This window comes from Polypterus senegalus, chromosome 3 (assembly GCF_016835505.1).
Source record: "Polypterus senegalus isolate Bchr_013 chromosome 3, ASM1683550v1, whole genome shotgun sequence".
NCBI lineage: Eukaryota > Metazoa > Chordata > Cladistia > Polypteriformes > Polypteridae > Polypterus > Polypterus senegalus.
The window spans coordinates 237,931,023-237,953,782 of record NC_053156.1 but is presented as its reverse complement, the minus strand read 5'-3'; the positions used below and the strand labels follow the sequence as shown (position 1 = coordinate 237,953,782).

The window sequence follows — 22,760 nt, the reverse complement described above, 5'->3', positions numbered from 1 at the left end:
AAAAATGACTTTTTTAACTCATGAAAGCATTACAGTAACATTATATTGAGGCTGTACAAGGTTCCAAGTGCAAACATAGTATGAATTTTCAAAATACAAACAAGGAGCAAACCTGGAAATACTGAAAAACCAAAAAAAATCAAACATTGTAGAACTAAAGAGATTAAAATGCTATTGAATTAAACGAGAGCTTAAAAGAAAACTGCCTCAGGTAATCAAAGCAATAGAGAAAATCTAACTGAAAATAGTAAGGACTAATAAAACTAATTACAGCTTCAGTTGTTCCAGTTTTTTCATTTTGTTATTTGCAAATATATGCATGTTGAAATTGTACGGTATGGGGATGTAAGGATGTTGTTTGACTAGAGAACAAATATACAGCATTTCTGATTAATACATCATTTAAATTTTTAGTATAAAAAAACTGTGTTGTATCAATTATACATATCAGGTTTGGTAAAAAAAAACAAATAAAGTTAAAAGGTGTAATAGCCAAATCACATAAAACCGAATGTAAAGGAAAAAGCAAAAAATATATATTCAATAGCATACCCCAACAATGCAGCTTTCCAACTCATTTAAATGACAAAAACAATATGAAAGCATATCTTTGGAGAGTGGTGATCAATAGCCAATTCTTCCCAGGTTGACTGAAGTAACTTTACAGTTCGTATTTTTTGTGCATTGGATTTTCTCTACCTCTGTTGCCCTCTTATTCTCTCCAGACAACTTCAGAATACCACTTACTGTAGATTACACCACAATAACAAAAGGTGCCCAAACAAATTCTGCCATAATGAACATGTGTACTTGGAAATTACATGAATTATACCTTCCAGTGTGAGGGAATTCTGGTATTGAGCTGCTTTTGGTGCTGTTCAGACCCAGATACCCTCTCATATTGTCACATGTGCAGTAGATTGAGATGCCAAATTTCAATGGACATAAATTATTTAATGTCTTCCAACATATGGATACATCACATCTGGAACAAGAAGAAAAACAACTGGCCTCATATGGCAGCATGAAAGATGCATACAGGCTCCTGCTGTATAAGGGAAAAACTCCTGAATATTTGAAGCAGTTATTCAAGAAATGGCTCGTCTCAATGCCACCTCCACATCCAATTACAAATGGCATATGAGACCAACAGACGTTTTAACATACATGACCAGGATGTATGTGAGACTCTGTGGGCTGTACTTAAAAACACACTCTGAGATGTGGTCACCTTGAAAAAGCTATGGTGTGGTCACCAGTTGCATCACTTTATATGAGTAAACGATTGCTTATACAAATATAATGTAATGTAAAAACTGTCAAGCTTTTCCAATATAATACATCATAAAATAATGGAACTTAATTGAGTAAGATGGGTACAAGGCACACTCACCTGGTTTAACCTGAACAAACAGATGTAGCAAGCTTACTGAGTTTGAGAAAATGAAGACACTGTTCCACGTTCAGATGGATACACTGTACCTAGCTAAGCAGCTATTTGCTCAGTGATTTTCTGAATGATAAAACTACATGACACCATTTTAGTGCAGAGGAATGTCTTGTTTTTGTGTGGAGCTTGAACAGTTTGCTCAGCAGATCTGATAAGGATAATCTGACATCTGAACTAATAATGAGGTCTCTCACTACAGACAGTTTGAAAGTTAGCGACCAGGGCCATAGATTGTGCTTGGAAAAATATAAAATCAAACAAAGCACCTGATCCAGAAAGGATCTGTAGCTGACTGTTAAAGGCCTACAGCCAATTGTCAGGTGTATTGTGGCAGCTCTACAACCATCAGGGCCTAAAAGGCACAGCCCATCCTGTAATAACATGTAGTCCTTTATAGAACTATGAAGATCTTTGAAAGGCCAGTTCTCTTTCAATTACAAAGCCTTTGGGCATTCTGACCAACGTAGATTCCACGGATATGTCAAGCCTGGATTTATATTAAGATCATTTCAATGTGATATTGTGATGGGCAAACTGCACAGAATGGACATGAGTCCACTTCTTAATCTCTGAAGTTGACAGATTATGCAGCTTCATTGAAATCATGTCTGTTAGTGCACACAGTTTGATCATCTCATCTGTTCTATTCACACTGCACACAGGTGATAGCGTAAGTGTGGCCTTTAGTTGCCTTTAAGAAAATGCTCTAAAGATTCGGTCATTGTGGACTAATTTACTGTACCTCAGAAGAGCAAATCAAAGATGTGGTGGGCAGCATCTTAGAATGGCATTGAATTACTGTTTGCATGTAAATTCTTGTAAAACCTAGGACATGCCTATAATTATCGTCACATAAGAAGCCATAAAATGTGTTGTGGATCCACAACAGACTCCACGTTTATTGCCATCTGAAAAATGTTTGCCTGCTTTTTAACACTCTGTGCATAGAGGGGTTAAGTTATTTGCTCAGGGTGACAAATCAAGCTAGAGGTGTATACTGAACCAACAAATGCGTTGTGTTGAACTTCAGTGCCTTAGGCCCTACGATGATTTCCACTGTGACTGAGTACTTGTCTCTCTCTTTCTGGGGGTGAATGGGGAAATTATAAGAACAAGTTTAGTGAGTATAGCGTAAATATCTAAGTAAAACTACTCATTGTAAGCTTAGCGGGAAATTATTTTCTTACTGCCAACAGCACGTTTCTTTTAAAGGAAAAGCTCAATTTTTTTAGTATTTGAAGTTATCTATCTATTCTAACATACAGCATTCCACTATGATTTGAAGCCTTGAGGATTTAATTTTAATTCTCTGATTAAATTCACAGGATCAACAGCAAAGACATTGGAATAGATCTAGAAATACTAAGCAGTATCCACAATAAGAGAAGGGAAAAGCATCAAACTGTTAATTTTCACTGTATGATTGCTGTAGCTTCTAACCATCAGGGCATGGCTATAAATCTATAGTTTTAGAACAAAAATGTCCATATTCAGTTTTGTGCCCACTTTTGATAGAATCGTGAAATTCAGTTAGATGATATGCAGGTATGTTGATTTTACAGTTTATAATTTTGTTTTGTGTGGCTGGTTGTTGACAATGTCAGGTCTGTTCTAGAATTAAATGTAATAATATCTTCACAGGAATACCTATTAGACAAAACCTTACTTGACTTGGCATTGAGGTGAATTGTGTGGCTGCAGTGACTTGTCTAGTGACACACGCTTTCTTGTCAATGTGCCCACAACTGATGAAAGAGGTTTGAAATTTGGCCCCAACACTTTATGGACGCACCCGTTCAGTCACCGAAGTTTCATTCTAAGTCAAATAAAGATAGATAGATAGATAGATAGATAGATAGATAGATAGATAGATAGATAGATAGATAGATAGATAGATAGATAGATAGATAGATAGATAGATAGGTACTTTATTAATCCCAAGGGGAAATTCACAAATTCAAAGTGTAATCTTGCCTGAAGAAGGGGCCTGAGTTGCCTCAAAAGCTTGCATATTGTAATCTTTTTAGTTAGCCAATAAAAGGTGTCATTTTGCTTAGCTTTTCTCTACATTCATAATGGCTAACACGGTACAACACCCTAGTACTACATAACTAAATGTAGAAAGACAGTGCGTTTTGGCTAATATTTCTCTGAAATTGAGTAAAATATGTTATTACCGTGGACCATGTCAAGTGACATTTTGTTCAGTATGGACTGCTATCAGCAAATTAGTTTGACAATTCTGGTCTTACCAAAACCATTGCCCCCTTCACAATGCCAGGAATGATAAATTACTCTTTCATGATTTATTTGCTGAGGGCAAACACATCCCAGATGCTTTAAATGCAATAGACTGTCTTAACCTGAGGATCAATATTTACACACCTGCAGCTTTCAAGGAGATGTCCATACAAACAGCATTTTCAGTGTAGATAGATACTTTATTAATCCCAAGGGGAAATTCACATAATCCAGCAGCAGTATACTGATACAAGAAACAATATTAAATTAAATAGTAATAAAAATGCATGTAAAAGCAGACAATAACTTTGAGTAATGTTAGCATTTACTCCCCCGGGTGGAATTGAAGAGTCGCATAGTGTGGGGGAGGAACGATCTCCTCAGTCTGTCAGTGGAGCAGGACAGTGACAAAAGTCTGTCACTGAAGCTACTCCTTTGTCTGGAGATGACACTGTTCAGTGGATGCAGTGGATTCTTCATGATTGACAGGAGTTTACTTAGTGCCCATCGCTCTTCTACAGATGTTAAATTGTCCAACTTTACTCCTACAATAGAGCCTGCCTTCCTCACCTGTTTGTCCAGATGTGAGGCATCCCTCTTCTTTATGCTGCCTCCCCAGCACACCACCGCATAGAAGAGGGTACTCGCCACAACCGTCTGGTAGAACATCTGCAGCATCTTATTGCAGATGTTGAAGGAAGCCAACCTTCTAAGAAAGTATAGTCGGCTCTGACATTTCTTACATAGAGCATCAGTATTGGCAGTCCAGTCCAATTTGTTATCCAGCTGCTCTTCCAGGTATTTATAGGTCTTTATAAGCTTCCATTACAAGGTTTGTTCATGATCACATGACATATTTTAGCAAATCTCCCAAAACACATACTTTCCAAAAACTACTTTTGTAAACAGTTCACCTTTATGGGTGTCCCTGATTGTTTTAGCCACAGTGCCTCATATTGATATTTCATCTTGGCCTGTTTTCCTGCTAACCTCTCAGATCATTTGTAGATATTCTGTACTTCCCTTTACTGTGCTCTACCACTTTAGTGGAATGACAGTCATCTGGTAATCCCAGTAATTGTTTTGTAGCCATGTTTTGCTTTTTATGGACACATCTCTTAAACAATAGCCTAAGATTTTCCCTATAAACGCTGGAGTTAAACCTGCTGAGGGGTAATGGACATTGACAAACTTCTTGGCAGAGATGCCTTACATATCTATACTGGCCTTGAAACATAATCCTTACTACATGTTTGGCCAGCATAGCGCGAGTTTCATTTTTTATACAATTCAATACATTGTCTGGATCCAAGACATGGTCTTTTTTCAGTACATCCAACTGTAGTTTCCAAGTCACTTGTGCCTCAGAGGCATTTGTTGTTCAGGTATTACTTGAAATTTTATTTAAATAAATCAAATATAGTCAAATCAAACCATTTTCCAAAAGGTATCCTGAGGCTGTAAGAGTTTATGAATTTAGGTGCCCATGTCTCTCTCTGGTGAATAGCTGTAATTCTAAGGGGAGTTTGTTAGTCCCATCTTGTTTTCCTGTTTGGACTCATGCTACTTTAGTCATATCAGTTATTGAATTACTCTGGCTGATCATGTGCTCATTCATCCTACTTGCTTCAACAGAGGTGACTCTTTTTGTTATTTATTTCTTTGCCCAATTTGTTTGCTTGTGTAATAAAGTGTAGGTGGCGGTTTTTTTCTTTTCTTTCTACCTCACACAGTAATATTTTTCTGCGTATTTTTTTTCCTTCCCAGCTTAACAGTTAACCATGTTAATTCGCAAGGCTTTTGCCTACTGCCATTATAATTATCGCTCTCCTAAAATCCATCCATCATCCAGCCCGCTATATCCTAACTACAGGGTCACGGGGGTCAGCTGGAGCCAATCCCAGCCAACACAAGGCAGGAAACAAACCCCAGGCAGGGCGCCAGCCCACCACAGTCTCCTAAAATCACCAGACTCAATTATATTGTCTTTGAATGGAGGTGCAATTTCAAGTCACATGATTCTGATTTTTAGTTCTAAAAGCCTGCAGTTATTTTATCCAAGATGGTTTGGAGATTGTAAAACCCCACAATAACCAAGAATATATTAGACTATACCATATTACTAAGACCATCCCTCTGAATGCAAAATAAGCAGTCAAAATTTGACATTTTTCTAAATTTCTTTCATGCTTTATCGGATTTTTCAGCTGCATTCGTATTTCTTCAGAAATATAAATAACTTGGACACTGTTTTGTACAGTGGACAATCTAATCAAGGATTTACAAATAAACCCAGGGAACTAGATTTAATACTATTAGAAGGTAGTATAGGTTAAATTAACTTGTAGCATAAAAAAGTATAGGACATCATCAGTAAGTTTTATACCAGATTAAAGACAGCCAAGGTTAATGATTTGCTAAAGAAATGATTACAGCTTATTTGCACTGGTCATTTTTTTAATCCTAAATAATTAAACTGAATATGTTCTGCCTCCAAAATAGCTTTCTGTATTTTTATATTCACACGTAAGAACATAAGAAATTTATTAAAAGGCTCATTTGTTTAGCTAACAGCTAAGATGTCCCAATATCTCATTCAACACTTCTTTAAGGTTGTTAAGGTTTCTTTCTTTAACTACATGTCTCAATTGTTTGTTCCAGATTCCCACCAAACTACCTAGATTTCCAACTAAAACCTTTGAAGGCATTTTTCCTTCGTTACCAGTTCATAATAGGAAAATGTGTTTTGTTTTTGTTTTTTCCAAACAGTATAATTAGTTGTTGGCCATTAGTAAAAGTGAAAAATGTTGCACTCATTGAATTAGCTGTTGGTAAAATTGAGTTGAAATACTGTACAGTCAGTCAGTCATTTCACAACCCGCTATATCCTAACTACAGGGTCACAGTGGTCTGCTAGAGCCAATCCCAGCCAACGCAGGGCGCAAGGCAGGAAGCAAACCCCGGGCAGGGCGCTAGCCCAGCACAGGGCACACACACACACGCCAAGCACACATTAGGGACAATTTAGGATCGCCAATACACCTAATCTGCATGTCTTTGGACTGTGGGAGGAAACCGGAGCACCCGGAAGAAACCCACTCAGACACGGGGAGAACATGCAAACTCCACGCAGGAAGGACCTGGGAAGCAAACCATGTCTCCTAACTACGAGGCACCCAGCGCTACCACTGCGCCACCGTGCCATGTTTTAATAAATTTTTATCAATATATCACACAGTACAGGATACATCAAAAAGCTTGCTGTACATACAAATTTGTATTGCACATGCCAGAAAAGTGCTATATTCATAATACTATTCACATAATATTCTTAATACATTTACTACCAATTAAATTGTTTATAAATGCTAATCTGCTGTGTCTCATTTGACTTTACAAAAGCAAGTACTAAAATGAACTAGAAGCTGTAGTTACAGTTATTTCCATTCATCTATTCATTCTTCCAGTTTTCAGTCAGTTCTGGGTGATTAAGTTCCCACTTTGAGATGTTCTTGTTATCCTCAAGCAATATGAGACATTGGTGTTTAATAAATATTTTACTGAAATGCAGTGATAAAACATAAGAGATAAGGCAGGCAGTTTTGTCTACATACACTGACTATTTATCTTTCTGTATGTTTTCCTAAACCGAAGATAAATTTGACACTTACAGATTCTTTGTCCCTCTGAGACTGATTTCACCGATATAATTTTCATTGACTAATATGATGTCTATTTATGTCCATTTATTTGCTTGTGTTTCTTCAATGCTGTTCAAAATTATGTTTCATTCCTTCTTTTCATTTATATATGAGGACTCTAGGTTTTGTTTTGTTGTTGTTGCTTTTTTTCCCATTATACTAGATTAATGACATTTTCTCAAAGTAGTAAATGATATCTCAATAATCATGTATGTCAGCATGTGAAATTTTGAATGTTGGGTTCATTTGATGTTATGAAATAAGCTATGAACAACAAGCTGATCTTTCTCACAAACCTTTTGTGAAGATTAGAAAGTCAGAACAGTAAGCACCTGTCCGATGAAACAAGAAAAAAAAATTGTCAGTCTGCAAAGTTACATTTACTAGCAGTAATGAGGGCCTAGACAAGATCATTGCAGTCCATTTATCCAGTTATAGCTTGTTGGGTCCTTTTCAGTTAACTTTTCTAAAAGTTGCTAAGATACTACTTTAAATCATAATTCTAGGCAGATAGTTCCATATATTTATTGTTTTTTAAATTAAAAACCTGTTGTTATTATGTGTGCATATGATGGGCTCATAAATAATTCCCATTTATGCTTCCATGCCTTCTATGAGTACTTGGACAGAGTTTTATCTGTACACGCTAGAATTGCAGGTTGTCTGTTGTCCACAAAGGTTAAACGTTTCTCTTTCTCCCTGATAATTAACTTCCTGTTGTCCTGAAATATGTACACATAGCAGGCACATTGTTTCAATTCATCTGTATCAATCTAGTGGCATTCAGAATATCTCGCAATGAAATATTATCCATATTTTCTTCATGTTTCTGTATAGAAATTAACAATCGCAGCAAAATGTTTAAGACACCTTCTCCTTAATTTTTCTATATATCTTAATATCGGTGACACAATGGATAAATCCCTTTTAAACTTGTTTAGTGTGTCACATTCAAAGTCTATCAAAATATGTAAAATAAAGATGAATAACCAGGAATCCTATTCCTGTAACTAGTTAAAGCTAAATTGGAGTTCCACTGAAAATAACACTCTACATCGCTAATGCTTGCAGCATAATAATCAGATATACTTAAGGTAGCTTAATAAAAGCTTTCTGAAAGCCTAAGTAAGGCAAAATTACAACGCACTAAAAGCACCCTTCCACATCTGTAAATCTATATTGTCTGTCTTTTAAGGCACTAGTTAGTACTTGTTACTCCCTTTTTTGGGTTATCAGTATTGGGGACCAGCAAGCACTTCCGAGATGTTCATTTCTGGCACAGTGTGCCTCATCATTCATATCTTCTGATGATATAGATATGGGAATACTGCTTGGTCTATTACCTTTAATCCCAGTTTCCTTTTTTTAATGTTATACCATAACTCATAAAATATTCTATTCAGACTTTAAAATCTTAATGTACTTCAGTAGAATTTTTTTGCTACTATCTGCCAGAACACTCTTGATTATCGTCATGTACTTATGTCCATGCACCTATCTGTGATCATTTCATTTTCTGCATCCAAATCTCCGCGCAAATATTTTTTAAGCAGGATATGTTTTAATAATTCTCTCTTCACAGTTGTTTTATCTGTTGTATCAATCAATACTATAATCATGTTTCAATTGAAAAATGTGAAGAATAATGAATAGCTGATGAAAGAGCTGGTCCTCTACCACAAATTGATTTCCTTCCGCATGAACTCCCTTTTGAGTGAATATAGCCTGGCAACGGAATTATTTTGTTGAAATATCCTTTGATTCTCCCGTACTGGTTTCTCCACATTCCTTATTTCCGACACTAAAAATTTCAATGAAAATATCTAATGCTGCTTCACTTGAAGAGACCTTGACAACGGGAACCAATTAGACAGACACTCTGTTGGACAACAAATTCTGTTAGTATTTGAAGCATAACAGTGGCATAGTGAATGGTGTTAAGTCTTCGATAGAAATTACTTTGATGCCATTGCAAAAGATAGTTATGAATGTTTGGTTACCTAGAAAATGGTTAAGGTCAAACCAGTCTGTGTTTTGATTAGTGCAGTATGTATAGTGTGGAAGGTTTATTCACAACTCAAGGCTTTTCTACTTGGTGACATGGTTCTTCACATTAATGAGATCAGGCAGCATTTTATATGGTGACTATCTGAATTATTAATTACATTGTATGCATTTTCCCTAATCATGAAACTCATTAGAAAGGAAAATGGGTAAAGAATAAACAGTAAAAAAAAAAATTAGAAAACCATGTCACACTGATGCTTTCTTTACTAAGGTTAACTACACAAATATCTAGGTCTCCTAGCTGCTTATATGCCCTTTCACTCTTTATTATTCACTTTGCTTCAAATTAACATAAAAATAAAATTACCCAGAGTGTCTTATTTTAAAACAAACTGGAAACGTTCAGTCATAAGTGTCTACTATAGACGAGGACCTCTTGTAGGATATAGTGCCAGGTCACAAACTTACTCAACTTACTTGCACAGAGAGCTTTAATTATATACAGTCAGCTGCTGTTCAATTTCATTATCAAGCAACGTGAACCTGAAGTTATATCCTGAGATATGACTTGAGGTGCCTTTTTCTAATATCTTATTATCTACTTTGTTTAGTCTCAGTCAACTCCTGCAGTAGAATTTATGTTTCTTTTGTCCATCTTGCACACTGTGTATTTCTAAAAACTAATTCATATTATTATTATAGTTTTATTTTCTATATGCATCATTGAAAATTTCATACTTTAGAGTTCCACTCATTTCTGTATTTTTCCAAAATTTAAGTTTAATTTGGTCAAATTTCTAATTACTCTTTTTTCATTTTCCATTTGCTTGATGTAAAGTACGTAATGGCTGAATGTAAAACGAGTCAATGTAAACGTTTCCAAGTTTAATGGATCAAATGAAAAGAATATGTAGGAATAGATGTTCAAACACTTTGGCAAAAAATTAAGGCTGGTTTAACTTATTTTGCAACCATTTCCAGTTTAATCAGTATTGTTTTCTTTTCCCTCTGGGCCTCAACAGGAATGTGTTTTGAATAAGACATGATAGGCCAATTGTATTTCTATTGATGTGATAGCCAAATTTGATATGATTTATATATTGAACGACTAATCTCCAAAGCTCTGGTATTCCATGGGATTACTGTAAATATTATCATTAATTACAAAAGTGGCAGTCTTGTCAAAAATCTAAGCAAGAATTATATAAAAAGGGAATTGTGGGTATTTATGGGATTTGTGGCCATTGATTAGTATGTACTCTGTACATGATGTATTAGAAGATCATTGGAGCTCATCATCTGGTTTGCAACCTGAATGATCCTATGGACCTCATCAAAATAAGTGAAAAGATGAACATTTCAGACTATATGAACTCATAATATGTGGGAAAAATTAAAGTAAGTCAAAGGTTGAACATTTCAGTCTAAATAAGGCACCGTACTTACTTGAAAAAAAACAAACAGTATTTTAAAAGAACTCTTAAGACATGGATGACTCGCCACCAAGAAAGAAAACATGAATTCTGGTTTGCATTATATTGTCAACCCATCCATCTGTCAGGTGTACCTAAAGTACCTAAAATCACGTTAATTATGATGGGATCTGAAATTAACAGTTTATGCCTTTAATGTTCAAATTTAAATTTATTTGTATTTATTACAGTTCAAGGTGGTTTAACCACTAATCCTATAGAGTCGATTACATTTTCCATAAAAAGAAACACTAGACCTTGGATGACCGTATTTATAAGATGAAATCAAGATCCAAAAACATCTGAAGTTTCGTGTTTGTGCAGATTACAAAAATACCTAGGAGGGTGAACACCAGAGTTTTTCAAGAATTCCTTACATTAAGAATGAGTTCTTCCATAAAATGTCTAAACCAGTTGTGTTCATTATGCAGATAACCTTGACCGCTTTTGGCAAGCACTAATCCATGGTCATTCATACAGGCTAATCTAGATTCAAACAAACGGTATTTCTTTGGAGCAAATGTGAGTAGTTGGAGATAAATTCAAATAAGTAGGAACTGGGAAAAAGTCAAATCTAGGTCTCTGGAGTATGAACATGGCCTGTAATGGATTGGCAGCCCATACACAGTGTATTTCTGTTTTGTTCCTGATGCTGTCAGGGAACGATCTGGCTGCTCCTTACCCTACAAAAGGAAAGAAGAAAGTGGATGGATGGATATTGAAAGAGATGAGTTTGGTTAGTGTGCCCCTGATCATACTGGTCATCTAAGTATTTCAGTGGGGCCTTATAAAGAAAGAAGGAATTTCATGTACTGAAAAAAATGGGAATGCAGTCTAATTGCTATTTCTAAGAACTTGTAAAGAAACAAGCAATGAAATAAAAATATAGAGCTGTAAAGAAGGTGAATCCAGATTTCTCTGATAATGTGGGAGATGAACATAAAAACATGAGGAAGCAAAGCCAGCCATAGGTCATTCATCAAGTACACTGTGCACAATGCTGAACACACCAGTGCCCAGTTCACAAGCTGAGGTACAGCCAAGGTATGACAATAAAGAAAACATGGGAATCCTAAATGTTGCTGTAAAAATCTTGCAAGAGTAAATGACTAATGGTCTGACTTTCATCAGAGGTGGGTAGAGTAGCCAAAAATTGTACTCAAGTAAGAGTAGCGTTACTTCAAAATAATATTACTCAAGTAGAAGTAAAAAGTAGTCATCCAAAAAAATTACTCTAGTAAGAGTAAAAAAGTATTTGGTGAAAACACTACTCAAGTACTGAGTAACTGTTTGAACATAATAAATGATTTATTTTTTAGAAATGTAATAAGACAGACAAAAAATTAAAATAATGTGCAAATTCTGCTATTTCCAAATAATAAATTTAAAAAATGAGTAAAAATAATAACATCTTTACAAAATAAAGATGTACAAATAACAGAAAGTTCCAAATCTCAGTTTTTCACAACAAAGCTTTTGAAGCCAATGCCTACAGTAGGTAGCATGTATGTTTGAACAGTGCAAACTACTTACAGTGGCACAATATACTGTACAGACAGTATAATACTGTATATTCACTTTCTGGTGTAGCGGGTCAGCAGCTTCAAAAAAATATATATATATATATATTTTACAGGTCAAATAAAAAGTGGCATATTTAAATGTTGGGATATACATGAGTAAAGGTTGACTTTACATTTAAGACATGAATTGATGTTTCCATGAGCTAAATTTGTGTGTAAAAATGCTTTGACTAGTCCTGGCCCCCTGAGAAATTAATCAAAAAATGGTTTTATTGTCTGCATTTTTTTTCCTTTGGCAGCTTAGGAGAAGCAGAATGTAATGAGATGTTCTTGTTTTTTCAACTGAAATGAACTGTTCTTTTTTTTATAGCCCGATAATTAATCACCTACATTCTGTTGTGTATTGAAGCGGAGAGCTACTACACTCCAGAGACTTAACAATTGCTTCAAGATCAATAGACACCTACATCCTAGCCTTCAGACCTGAGTTGTTAGGCCCATCATTACCACCTAGATTTCACAAGTAGGTCCCTGAAATCACTCGGTTACATTTATTCCATGTGCAGATTGCCATCCATCTGTCACTTGCATACATTCTCTAATTCCCAGCAGTACAATGAGGATATTACAGGAGAAGGCATCTGTCTTTGAAAAAGAGGCAGCCAAGCAGCGTTTCGTGACGTGAACTGTTTTGCCTATACAAGCTTGACACTCGGGCAGGGTACTTGAATATTTTTTTGGTACTTTCACCATTAGGCGATTACCATAAATGAATGGGCTACCTCAATCCCTATCATTTAATGGTACCCTTAACAAACAGCCCAGTCACAGAAAGATTGTGAGAAAGTCTATACTATACCTCTCTTGGCTAAATTTTAAAAGATGGGAGCTTCTTCCCCAAAAGTACCCGGTCTGAAGCCAGTGCTACCCTAAAACTGCTCTGCATGAATCAATGGGGAGTCAATAGGCTGATTTAAAATTGAAAAAATGGACCCATGTCCGTATGTTCTATAGAACTATTTCAATTGGACAGAAAATGGCAATTCAGTCCCCATGCAACGTTATATTAGAAGAATAATGATGCCAATTTGTTATTGCATGCCTGTTAGTTATATCAATGTTATAACTATCATCATAATCAGCCCCAAGTACAGTAAGTATATCAGCTTTCAGCTCTGTTGTTTAGCATTTGGTCCTGCATACATTGTCATACCAATGCATCGACCCAGTATAATGCATTGTGGTAGCTCTGTTGTAGTTCAGTGGTCATTATTCATGTTCTGTTGAAGAACAATAAAATTCATTCCACTACTGTCATCCCTTTGTCCTGACCAGAACAACTTGATCGTGTCGAAGATGGCATGAACCATATCAACCAAGACATGAAGGAGGCCGAGAAAAATTTAAAAGATTTAGGCAAATGCTGTGGCCTTTTCATATGTCCTTGTAACAAGTAGGTACTGGGTGCCGGCTCTGCTATGTGGTGGTGTCCAATCTGTTTTTTTTTTTTTTATTTATTTTTTTTATTTATTTTTTTTTTTATTTATTTATTTTTTGTCGCAGTGAATGTCTGAAGTTTTTTGTCTCTCTTCTTTGTCCTTTCTTTCTCATCCGCTTCATTCTGTGGGGATAAAATACTTGTGTTTAATCAGAACAACTGGAACGGATCGAGGAGGGAATGGACCAAATCAATAAGGACATGAAAGAAGCAGAAAAGAATTTGACGGATCTAGGAAAATTCTGTGGTCTTTGTGTCTGTCCATGTAACAAGTAGGTGCTGCCTGCCTGCCTGCCTGCCTGCCAAAATGAACAATAATAAAAGAAAACCTCTCTCTCTCTCTCTCTTTCTACATACATGCACTTTATTAGACAATCTCAGTTCATCCATGCTAGGGAACTCGGCAGGATGAGCATGTGGCATGCAGAAGCCTCAGTGCAAATTTATTTCAGTTGCTCATTTCCTAGTGTGTAGAATACCCAGTGAAATACACTTCTACAAAATCAGGCATGCTGCAGTGATTCACATAATATCAGTGTCACCATATATAAACATAAAGACACACACACGCACATTTATATGCGTATATACACACATACAGTATACAGTATATGTGTATATGCGGTATATATAAAAACATACACACATGCAATATGTGTGTTTTGTATTTTGAAAAATAGTGTTTCAACATTTTCATATCCTGAAGTAAATGATGTAAGAAATCGACACTCCAAAGCTCTCCCATTGGTAGTAATCTACCTTTCTTTAATTGTCAGCAGTTCACCAATAATATTTATGTTTCGCTTTGGTTCCTCACTAACTTTGGAAGAACATTTTGTGCTTCCTTGTGAAAATGTTGGCACACTAGCCAGATTCCACTGAAAAATACATGTTCATAAGAGAGAGATTCAGTTGTGCACAGAGCATGGCACCAATCCACTCAGACCGGACAAGAAGTTACCATCTGTTGTGGCATCTAATGAGACACCCAACCAAACACATCTAAGAGCTGAAGACAAATAATCAAAATGAGTGTGATGCATGGCTACTGTAGCAAGAATGGCCGGATAATTCAGTTGCTGCTGAGACTGATATGCATGTCAGTAGTGATTTAAGCAACAGCGGTTGGCTGATTTTCTTGTTATGAAAGTCTTTCAATTCAGTGCAAGATCTCATCAGCTTAAGTTTGGCTGAAATCCTGCTGTATATACTCAGGCTTGCTCTAAACCGTATGAGCCAAAGAGAATGGCAAGTAGTTGTTTTACTTTCTTTCTTTGCTATTTTGTTCCTTAAGTAAAGATTTTTTTTTATTATCTGCACAAATTTTATTAACCTCCATAAAAGTGATCCGTTGAGCATGACTGAGTCACACGTTTTGGAGAATGCGTTGCATGCAGACTGCTAACAAAATATATCTTTTTTCTTTTATTTAACTGGAGATTTTTATTGTTCAGATGAAATGTTGCTTCTGCCTCTTGTGACAAATGTATTAAACCACAGGTGTTATACAGTATGTCAAAATCAGTGGTTTAATACGTTTCAGAGTCACCATCGAATATACTGTAGGTTAGGCAGATCAGATATCATCAAAAAGCGAAAGTGCCCTGTGGCTTAGATGCTATCTGTGCGTCTTTTATGTACATCTTTAGAGAGATGAATATTTTTTTTTTAATTACTGGCAGGCCCCAGTGGAATGAGTTCAGGTGCTACAAGAATGAGAGCCAATTTTAAAGCAAGAGGTACTGCAGACATATCATAACCCATAACATGTGAATTGTACCCATAAAATCAGGATTTTGCTATGGCCTAAATTAATGTCATCTTTATTTTAAAAGTTAATATCTGCTATTCTGAACAATCAGATTATTGAGCAAATACTAGCAGGCCACAACAGCATGTGAATTGTTATGTATCCTTGTTAAGATAACAGTTTAACGTTTTCCCCAGACAACAAGAATATAGTTAACAGTGGTGAGCACCAGCAAAAAGGTCCCACTCACCCAGTTCTGTAAGGTGGAATTTGCTTAGTGCTGTATGCAATTCTGACTTTAATTTAGAAATCTAGTTATCGAAAATCACTGGCTATAGAAGACAAGACAAAGGTCACCTGTTGTTTTCTGAAGATAATGCAATGCACTTTCAAAGGTGGACAGAAAAGGAGTCTTTCCAAATCACAACTTATGGCGAATCAAGAAGCAAAATTATTAGCTGTCTTGACATAGGTCACTGGGAGCATGCCTAGATTTTCTTTTTCACTATGGCACAGACAAAACTGAAACAAAATACTTTACAATAATACTGATTTTTGGATAGGAGAACCATTTTTGGCTTGTTAGGCCCTCAGGTTCTCTGCAATCATTTTGAGTTACTGCTGAAGCTAAATTTAACGGGTGGCCATAACTGCAAATTAGGAAAATGTTTTTTTGTTTTTTTTTCTGAAGCACAGCAGCAGTTTACTGAGTACATTTGGTTCTGTCTCGTGCTTACAGGCTGAGAATGACTTAAGTCCCTTTCTGATGTTAGATTGGTTGTTTCGTTGCTCCTGCACTCATCCCACTATTAGTTTTGTCTTAACTGACAAAGGTATGTACATCATCTCTAGATGTACGGTCATCAATTTTAAGTACCGATACATTGTTTTGACGCACTAGAACTTTGTCCAAATTGTGAAGTGGACGTGAAAAATACTAATGTTCCTACCTTTACTAGGAGAATATTGACTGGCTTGACTTTCCATTTTTCATGTCAGCCTAATTGTTAAAAAAAAAAAAAAACATTTCGTAAAAGACAAGCCTATCGTTAACTGGATCCTACAATTACAGAATATATTTGTGATGTGATGTACACACTGTACTTGGCAGTTCTGTTTTCATGTATCCTATCTGTTTGTCTCCCAAACATGTTCTCTGTGTTATATGTTTCAGTCTAAAACGAGAAAATATTAATTACAATGTTGTTTTTTTTTTTAGTTTTAATTCTGTGTATAATAAACAATGCAATTTATGTGCACAGTGTAAATTTAATATCTTCCGTGTTTACAGGGTTCCTATATCAGTTTAAACAACATCTCTAGTCAACGGTTTAATAAAGAAAAATCTCATCTGCCTAATTCAGTTATGAACTTTCAGACCTCAGATTGGCATAATGTATACATGTGTGTCAGTCAGGATTCTAATAACCTCTCTGTATGCAGACTCAAGTCTAGTGATGCCTACAAGAAAGCCTGGGGAAACAACCAAGATGGTGTAGTAGCCAGCCAGCCTGCCCGTGTTGTGGACGAACGTGAACAGATGGCGATTAGCGGTGGCTTCATCCGCAGGTAATTTGTTTGGTGGTAGGAACAGTGCACCATAGTTCTACTGTATATGTGGTACCTATTAAAATGATAAATATACTCTGTTCACCTGTATCCAGACTAAAAACTAGTTGGCTCACTCTTCAGTGTGGTCATAGAATTCTTTTTTTGGTATCAAACTGTGTTTAAGGCATGTTTTATCGGACATTTTGTCTCTTAGTTGTACGTATTTAGATTACATGTACAACAATCATTAAAATGTGTATCCAGTGTCCACATCTGCTGTCGCCTTCCTTATGCAAAATTAAGATCGGCTTCTGCTTACAGGTTTTATGCATGCTGATAGGATACACTAATATGCATTAACACTTGTGTCACGTACAGTTGCTGTCAGTCAGTTTCAGAGCCAATCACAATTCAACAACAAGCACATTTCCACCTGTTTTTTAATAGGGTCAAGTGCTATCTGATTGTAATCAGATTGTTAATGCCAATTCTAAGGGATGCCAGTGTTAAGTCAGTGAGGAACATTTGGTTTTCTGCCACAGCTTTCATAAGTGTGCAAACTTAAGGGTAAAGATCATATTTGTGCTGTCCTGTTTTTGGTACAGAGATTTGAGGACCCTTATTCAGCTTCACCAAACAAGAGGCACTTTCCTTACTTCTGCTGGCTTGGTATCACACTTTAGCTTTTTGCCTCAGAGACTTTTTCTCCATCATTCCTGCTGTTCAGGTTATCAAAATAGTCATCATGATCTCTGCTGGTCAGTTCCCCACCGTGTATCTCCATTGCACGCCTTATCAGCCATGTGTTCAAAGCAGTTTGCTGTTTAGTTTCCCAGTGACTGGTACTTGATCTAAATATATTTTCACTATCAGCAGCTTTCTACCATAATCTGCTAACAGGTGCAGCTTTTCCTTTAAAAACATGCACAGTGAAGTTTGCACATAGCTTACCTGCCATTCTTACAGTGTGTCTCCTGCCACTTCCCCTTATTCTCTAGCTATCGTATCGCAGCTATCATCCCATTAAACACTCTAGTGCATTGACAATTGCAAAAAAACTACAAGCATTGTACTTATCCTTCGTGTCTAAGGCTATGTCCACTAAACTACTTTTTCATCTGAAAATGACAATTTTAAAAATTAAACCATCTGTGTTCATACTAGCATTTTCACAATATTTACAATAGTATCTCATTCCACACTAAAACAACCCCAAATGCATATGACATAGACATTCGCTTACAGTGGGCATGTGCACATCATTGAAGAGGTGGTAACCCTGCCGGCCACCGGATTTATCATAAAACTGTAGCAACTGGAACTTTATTTGCCTTTGTTGAAGCAAAGTGGCGCATGCACCCTTAGCCCCAATGAAGGTACTCAGAGACTCAGGACAGACAGCAGAATCAGGCTGTATTGTATGGTGTACATGCAGACTCCACTCAGATGGAACAGTGAACCGCCAGCAATGGGCACCTTTTATTTTTAATACAATTCTCATCATTTCAGCTATTATTCTTCCTCATCTGACTTTGAGCATTCCATTGATCTTGTTCTGCCTCTAATTAATTCCACCAATAACTCTTAATTGAGGGGGTATCAAACCCCGCTTTGTCCATCTTACCTGTTTGATAAGGGCTGTTCTCTCCCCTTACTATCTCAGTGCTCACTACCATGATTTACAACCAAAGAGTTTGCATTCCCTTCTCTAAGCGAGGGGTCCATTCTTTGGCTCTCTAGCAAGTCTGACCTTTGGCTTATGAACTATTAATGGTGTTTTCTGGCTCATACAAAATAATAAAGAATATGTACAAATGAATCTTTTTAATCCTAACAGTCACATGTTTAATGCTTAGTATAAAATATTTACTTACCATGTGCTTATAATACTTTTCTAGTACGTGTTTTACCAATTGTAAGAATACAGTTTTCTATAACTTTTGTGCATGTATGCAACATTCAAACTAATTTAAATACATACAGGTGAGCAACTCATCAAGCACTATGGAGAGTAACCATTTTATAACAATCCATATTGGAATATTGTTTTTGGACTTTTTATTGCACCATGAAGGGTCCAATGAGGAGGATCCAATCAAACAAGGGCCACTAAATAAGCACAAGCACTAAAGTTGCATTTTCAGAAACATACAGCTCAGGAGAGCATTTTCAAAACTCTGTTTCCAGGAGTTGAACAAAACCAGGGCTGTGTGGATGTGTAGTGAAAACCGAGACTAACGTCTGTGGTTTTTAAATGAAAACGTAGTGTGGATGGGGCCTAAGATAGTCTATGACTCCATACTTTATGGTAACTCATTCTTCTTACATATTACTTTTTTCCTCTCCTGCACCAGTTGTGATGCTGAGTATCCACATAGCCCACAGCTATATAGTAATCCTTACAGAGTTAAATTTTCCTAAACATTTTCAGTGTATTTGTTCAATAAAAGGAAACAGGTTTTTCATTTGTTTCCTTAATAACAGGATTTTCTTGACCCTTATTTTTATAGTTTTCAAGCTGTTTCCACCTACTTAAGTCTTCCCCAGGCTTTGCACTGACCTCCTGCTTCCATGTATTTTGTTCACTCAAAAAGTGTCAGTTGTTTAGCTCACATTTGGGAAGAAACAGTTTAGCCGATCTCACAGCACAGCACAAGTGTGTGGGTGGTGAGGAGGAGATGTTTTTGGGAGATGTGAGTGAGCCAGAGGAGTAAGTCACTTGAATTCACAGAACGCAGGCAAGTGGGTGTGCAAGTGCTTAGTACTTGTAACATTTATGACATGCCAGGTCGGGGCTATAAAAGAGAAAAAGAATAAACTGATTCTAGTAGGTAGTTTTCATTATCTCTCGGGTAAGTGATTTCCCAATTAATGACATATTGTGGTTGAATCTTGTTAAAACATTTATAAAACAAATGAAATACTAAATCGAATGTTTTTCATCCAGTGGAACTAAAAGCGAAAAACAAAATGGCACATATTATATACAATAGAAATCAGTTCTTTACAGAATGCATTTTCACTAAAAGTAACCTTTTTACTGTGTGTAACTAGAAATAATCTTAGAACTTGAACATCTTGTGCAGCCCTAACAGACTGCTCTATAATTTTGCAGTCAAGTATGTTAATATAAATTATACCCTGAACTACTTCTACACACCGACTCGATTTAAAATTAGGATTAACATGTGTTTACATTTACCTTCTAGAGACCATCAAATTTACCCACCCTGCAATTTCATTTCTACTTTTTCTTCTTAAGGGCTGACGGACACTGGAGTCTGTTTAGATAATGAGAGGTTCTAGGCAATGCCAGAAAGGGATCCAGGCCATGCACAGTTTCATATGAAACTTTAAAACATGAAAAATACCTCAGGGAGTGGAAGATGTATTACATCTTTAGTACAAAGTAACACCGTTTGCCAAATTAAAAAACTAGTATTCATGTGATAACGCTCTAGACGAGAACAGGCCATTCAGCCCAACAAAGCTCGCCAGTCCTATCCACTTATTTCTTCCAAAAAAACATCAAGTCGAGTTGTAAAAATCCCTAACGTCTTACTGTCTATCACACTACTTGGTAGCTTATTTCAAGTGTCGATCGTTCTTTGTGTAAAGAAAACTTCCTAATGTTTGTGAGAAATTTACCCTTAACAAGTTTCCAACTGTGTCCCCATGTTCTTGATGAACTCATTTTAAAATACCAGTCTTGATCCACTGTACTAATTCCTTCAAAATTTTAAACACTTCAATCATGTCACCTCTAAATCTTCTTTTGCTTAAACTGTATAGGCTCAGCTCTTTTAATCTTTCCTCATAATTCATCCCCTGTAACCCTGGAATCAGCCTAGTCTCTCTTCTCTGGACCTTTTCTAGCACTGCTATGACCTTTTTGTAGTGTGGAGACCAAAACTTTATACAGGACTCCAGATGAGGCATCACCAGTGCATTATAAAGGTTGAGCATAACCTCCTTGGACTTGTACTCCACATATCGTGCTATATAACCTAACATTCTGTTTGCCTTCTTAATGTCTTCTGAACACTGTTGGGAAGTTGATAGCTTAGAGTCCACTATGACTCCTAAATCCTTCTTATAAGGTGTACTCTCAATTTTCCAGCAACCCATTGTGTATTCAAATCCGACCACCCATTGTGTATTGTGGCCTTTTTCAAATAAACATGTTCTGTAAATGAAATTTTCTTATAATTCCATGTAACTAGAGTAACACTCAAAATGGGTGAAAGACCTGCAGGTGAAATTTTGTCCTTTAACCTTAGACACACTCCAACAATGAAATTCCAGTGACACTACATCTTCAGATTTTTATTCATTGCCCCTCATAAAATATTTTGAAATTCTTGTTGAGCCTTGAATTATTATTTTAAAACTATCCTTGAACAAAAGCTCCTTTAATGTGAAAAAACAAGGGGTTTCCCACTGGAAATAATGAAAGCTGGAAAATCAAATGTTTTAAAAATTTCTAATTTCTGTATAAAGCAATGATGCCACCCTTTCTAGATCTACCTACTACTGCCAACATGGTTGTATAACCTTGTGATGGCGGAAAATTTCTTTTAAACTAAACAGGCTTTAGTTTATCTAAGGGTAGCTCAGAATACGTAACAAGCGTACGTATATTTTAATCATTTACAGGGTTTAACATATACATTTTATATTTTTACATATAGGACACAACAAAGCCTCAAAATTAGTTCTTTTAATTTTTAGTAATGTAATCAATAAAAGTAATATATGAATCCAACATAGTACATTCTTATGAACACAAGATGTACAAATATCAAACACACTGGTACAGTACATTCTCAGGGGAACTCATATTTTAGCAATTTTTTTAGCAAACTCTTTCTTATCAATATTTACAAGCACTGAAGTTATAAAAATTTAATTCTCAAGTGTAAATTCTGGTGCCTTTAAAGGTGATGCTACAAATTTTTCTGGCTAAGGTATATAGAGTGTACAGGATTTGTATTGATTATTTTACATCATCCTGCAGAGACAGAGCAACTGGTTTAACATTTTTATTTCCTTGTGTATGTGACATAACAAAATTACATTAACTAAAGCACACTCTCCATCTAGTCTGGCTTAAGTTCAGTTCTTTTGCAATCTTCAAAGGGGAAAGATTTTTATGATCTTTCAAAAATTGCTCCTCCAAAGCAATAACATATTTTTCTGCAGCTAACTTTGTTAGATACAACTTTCATTTCATTTATCAACATGATAATCTTATTCTGTAGAACAAAGTTAACTGGAGGAAAATTCATATGGATGAAGGTTCCCAGAGTCCAGAAATTACTCTAGTAATGCACTGTAGTTCCAATGCCAGTTTCGGACACATCTAGTGTTAATTCTATTACAAAGAACTGTGAGGATATGTTAACATAGAAACAGAGGTAAGTCTTTCCATCCATCAGTTTTCATACCAGCTTATCCCAAATCAGCATTGGTGTTCACCTGATCCTATACAGGAAGCAGCAAGCAGAACCCTGGACAAGGTGCAAGACCGCAGAGGAGCACATTTACATGCTCATCCACATTCATAG

The 22,760-nt window shown here is 36.1% G+C and overlaps 1 protein-coding gene across 2 annotated transcripts in view; it reads left to right on the top strand.

Annotated features, from left to right (window-relative positions):
- Positions 1–22,760, top strand: part of snap25b (synaptosome associated protein 25b) — a 120,233-nt gene that overhangs the window by 90,814 nt on the left and 6,659 nt on the right. Inside the window, exons 5-6 of one of the 2 annotated variants that reach the window (XM_039748817.1) lie at positions 13,730–13,847; positions 17,086–17,211. In XM_039748817.1, coding sequence (XP_039604751.1) covers positions 13,730–13,847; positions 17,086–17,211 — 244 coding nt within the window. Of the gene's footprint in view, positions 1–13,729; positions 13,848–14,046; positions 14,165–17,085; positions 17,212–22,760 lie in introns of both variants that reach the window. The other variant, XM_039748816.1, reaches the window with a different exon arrangement.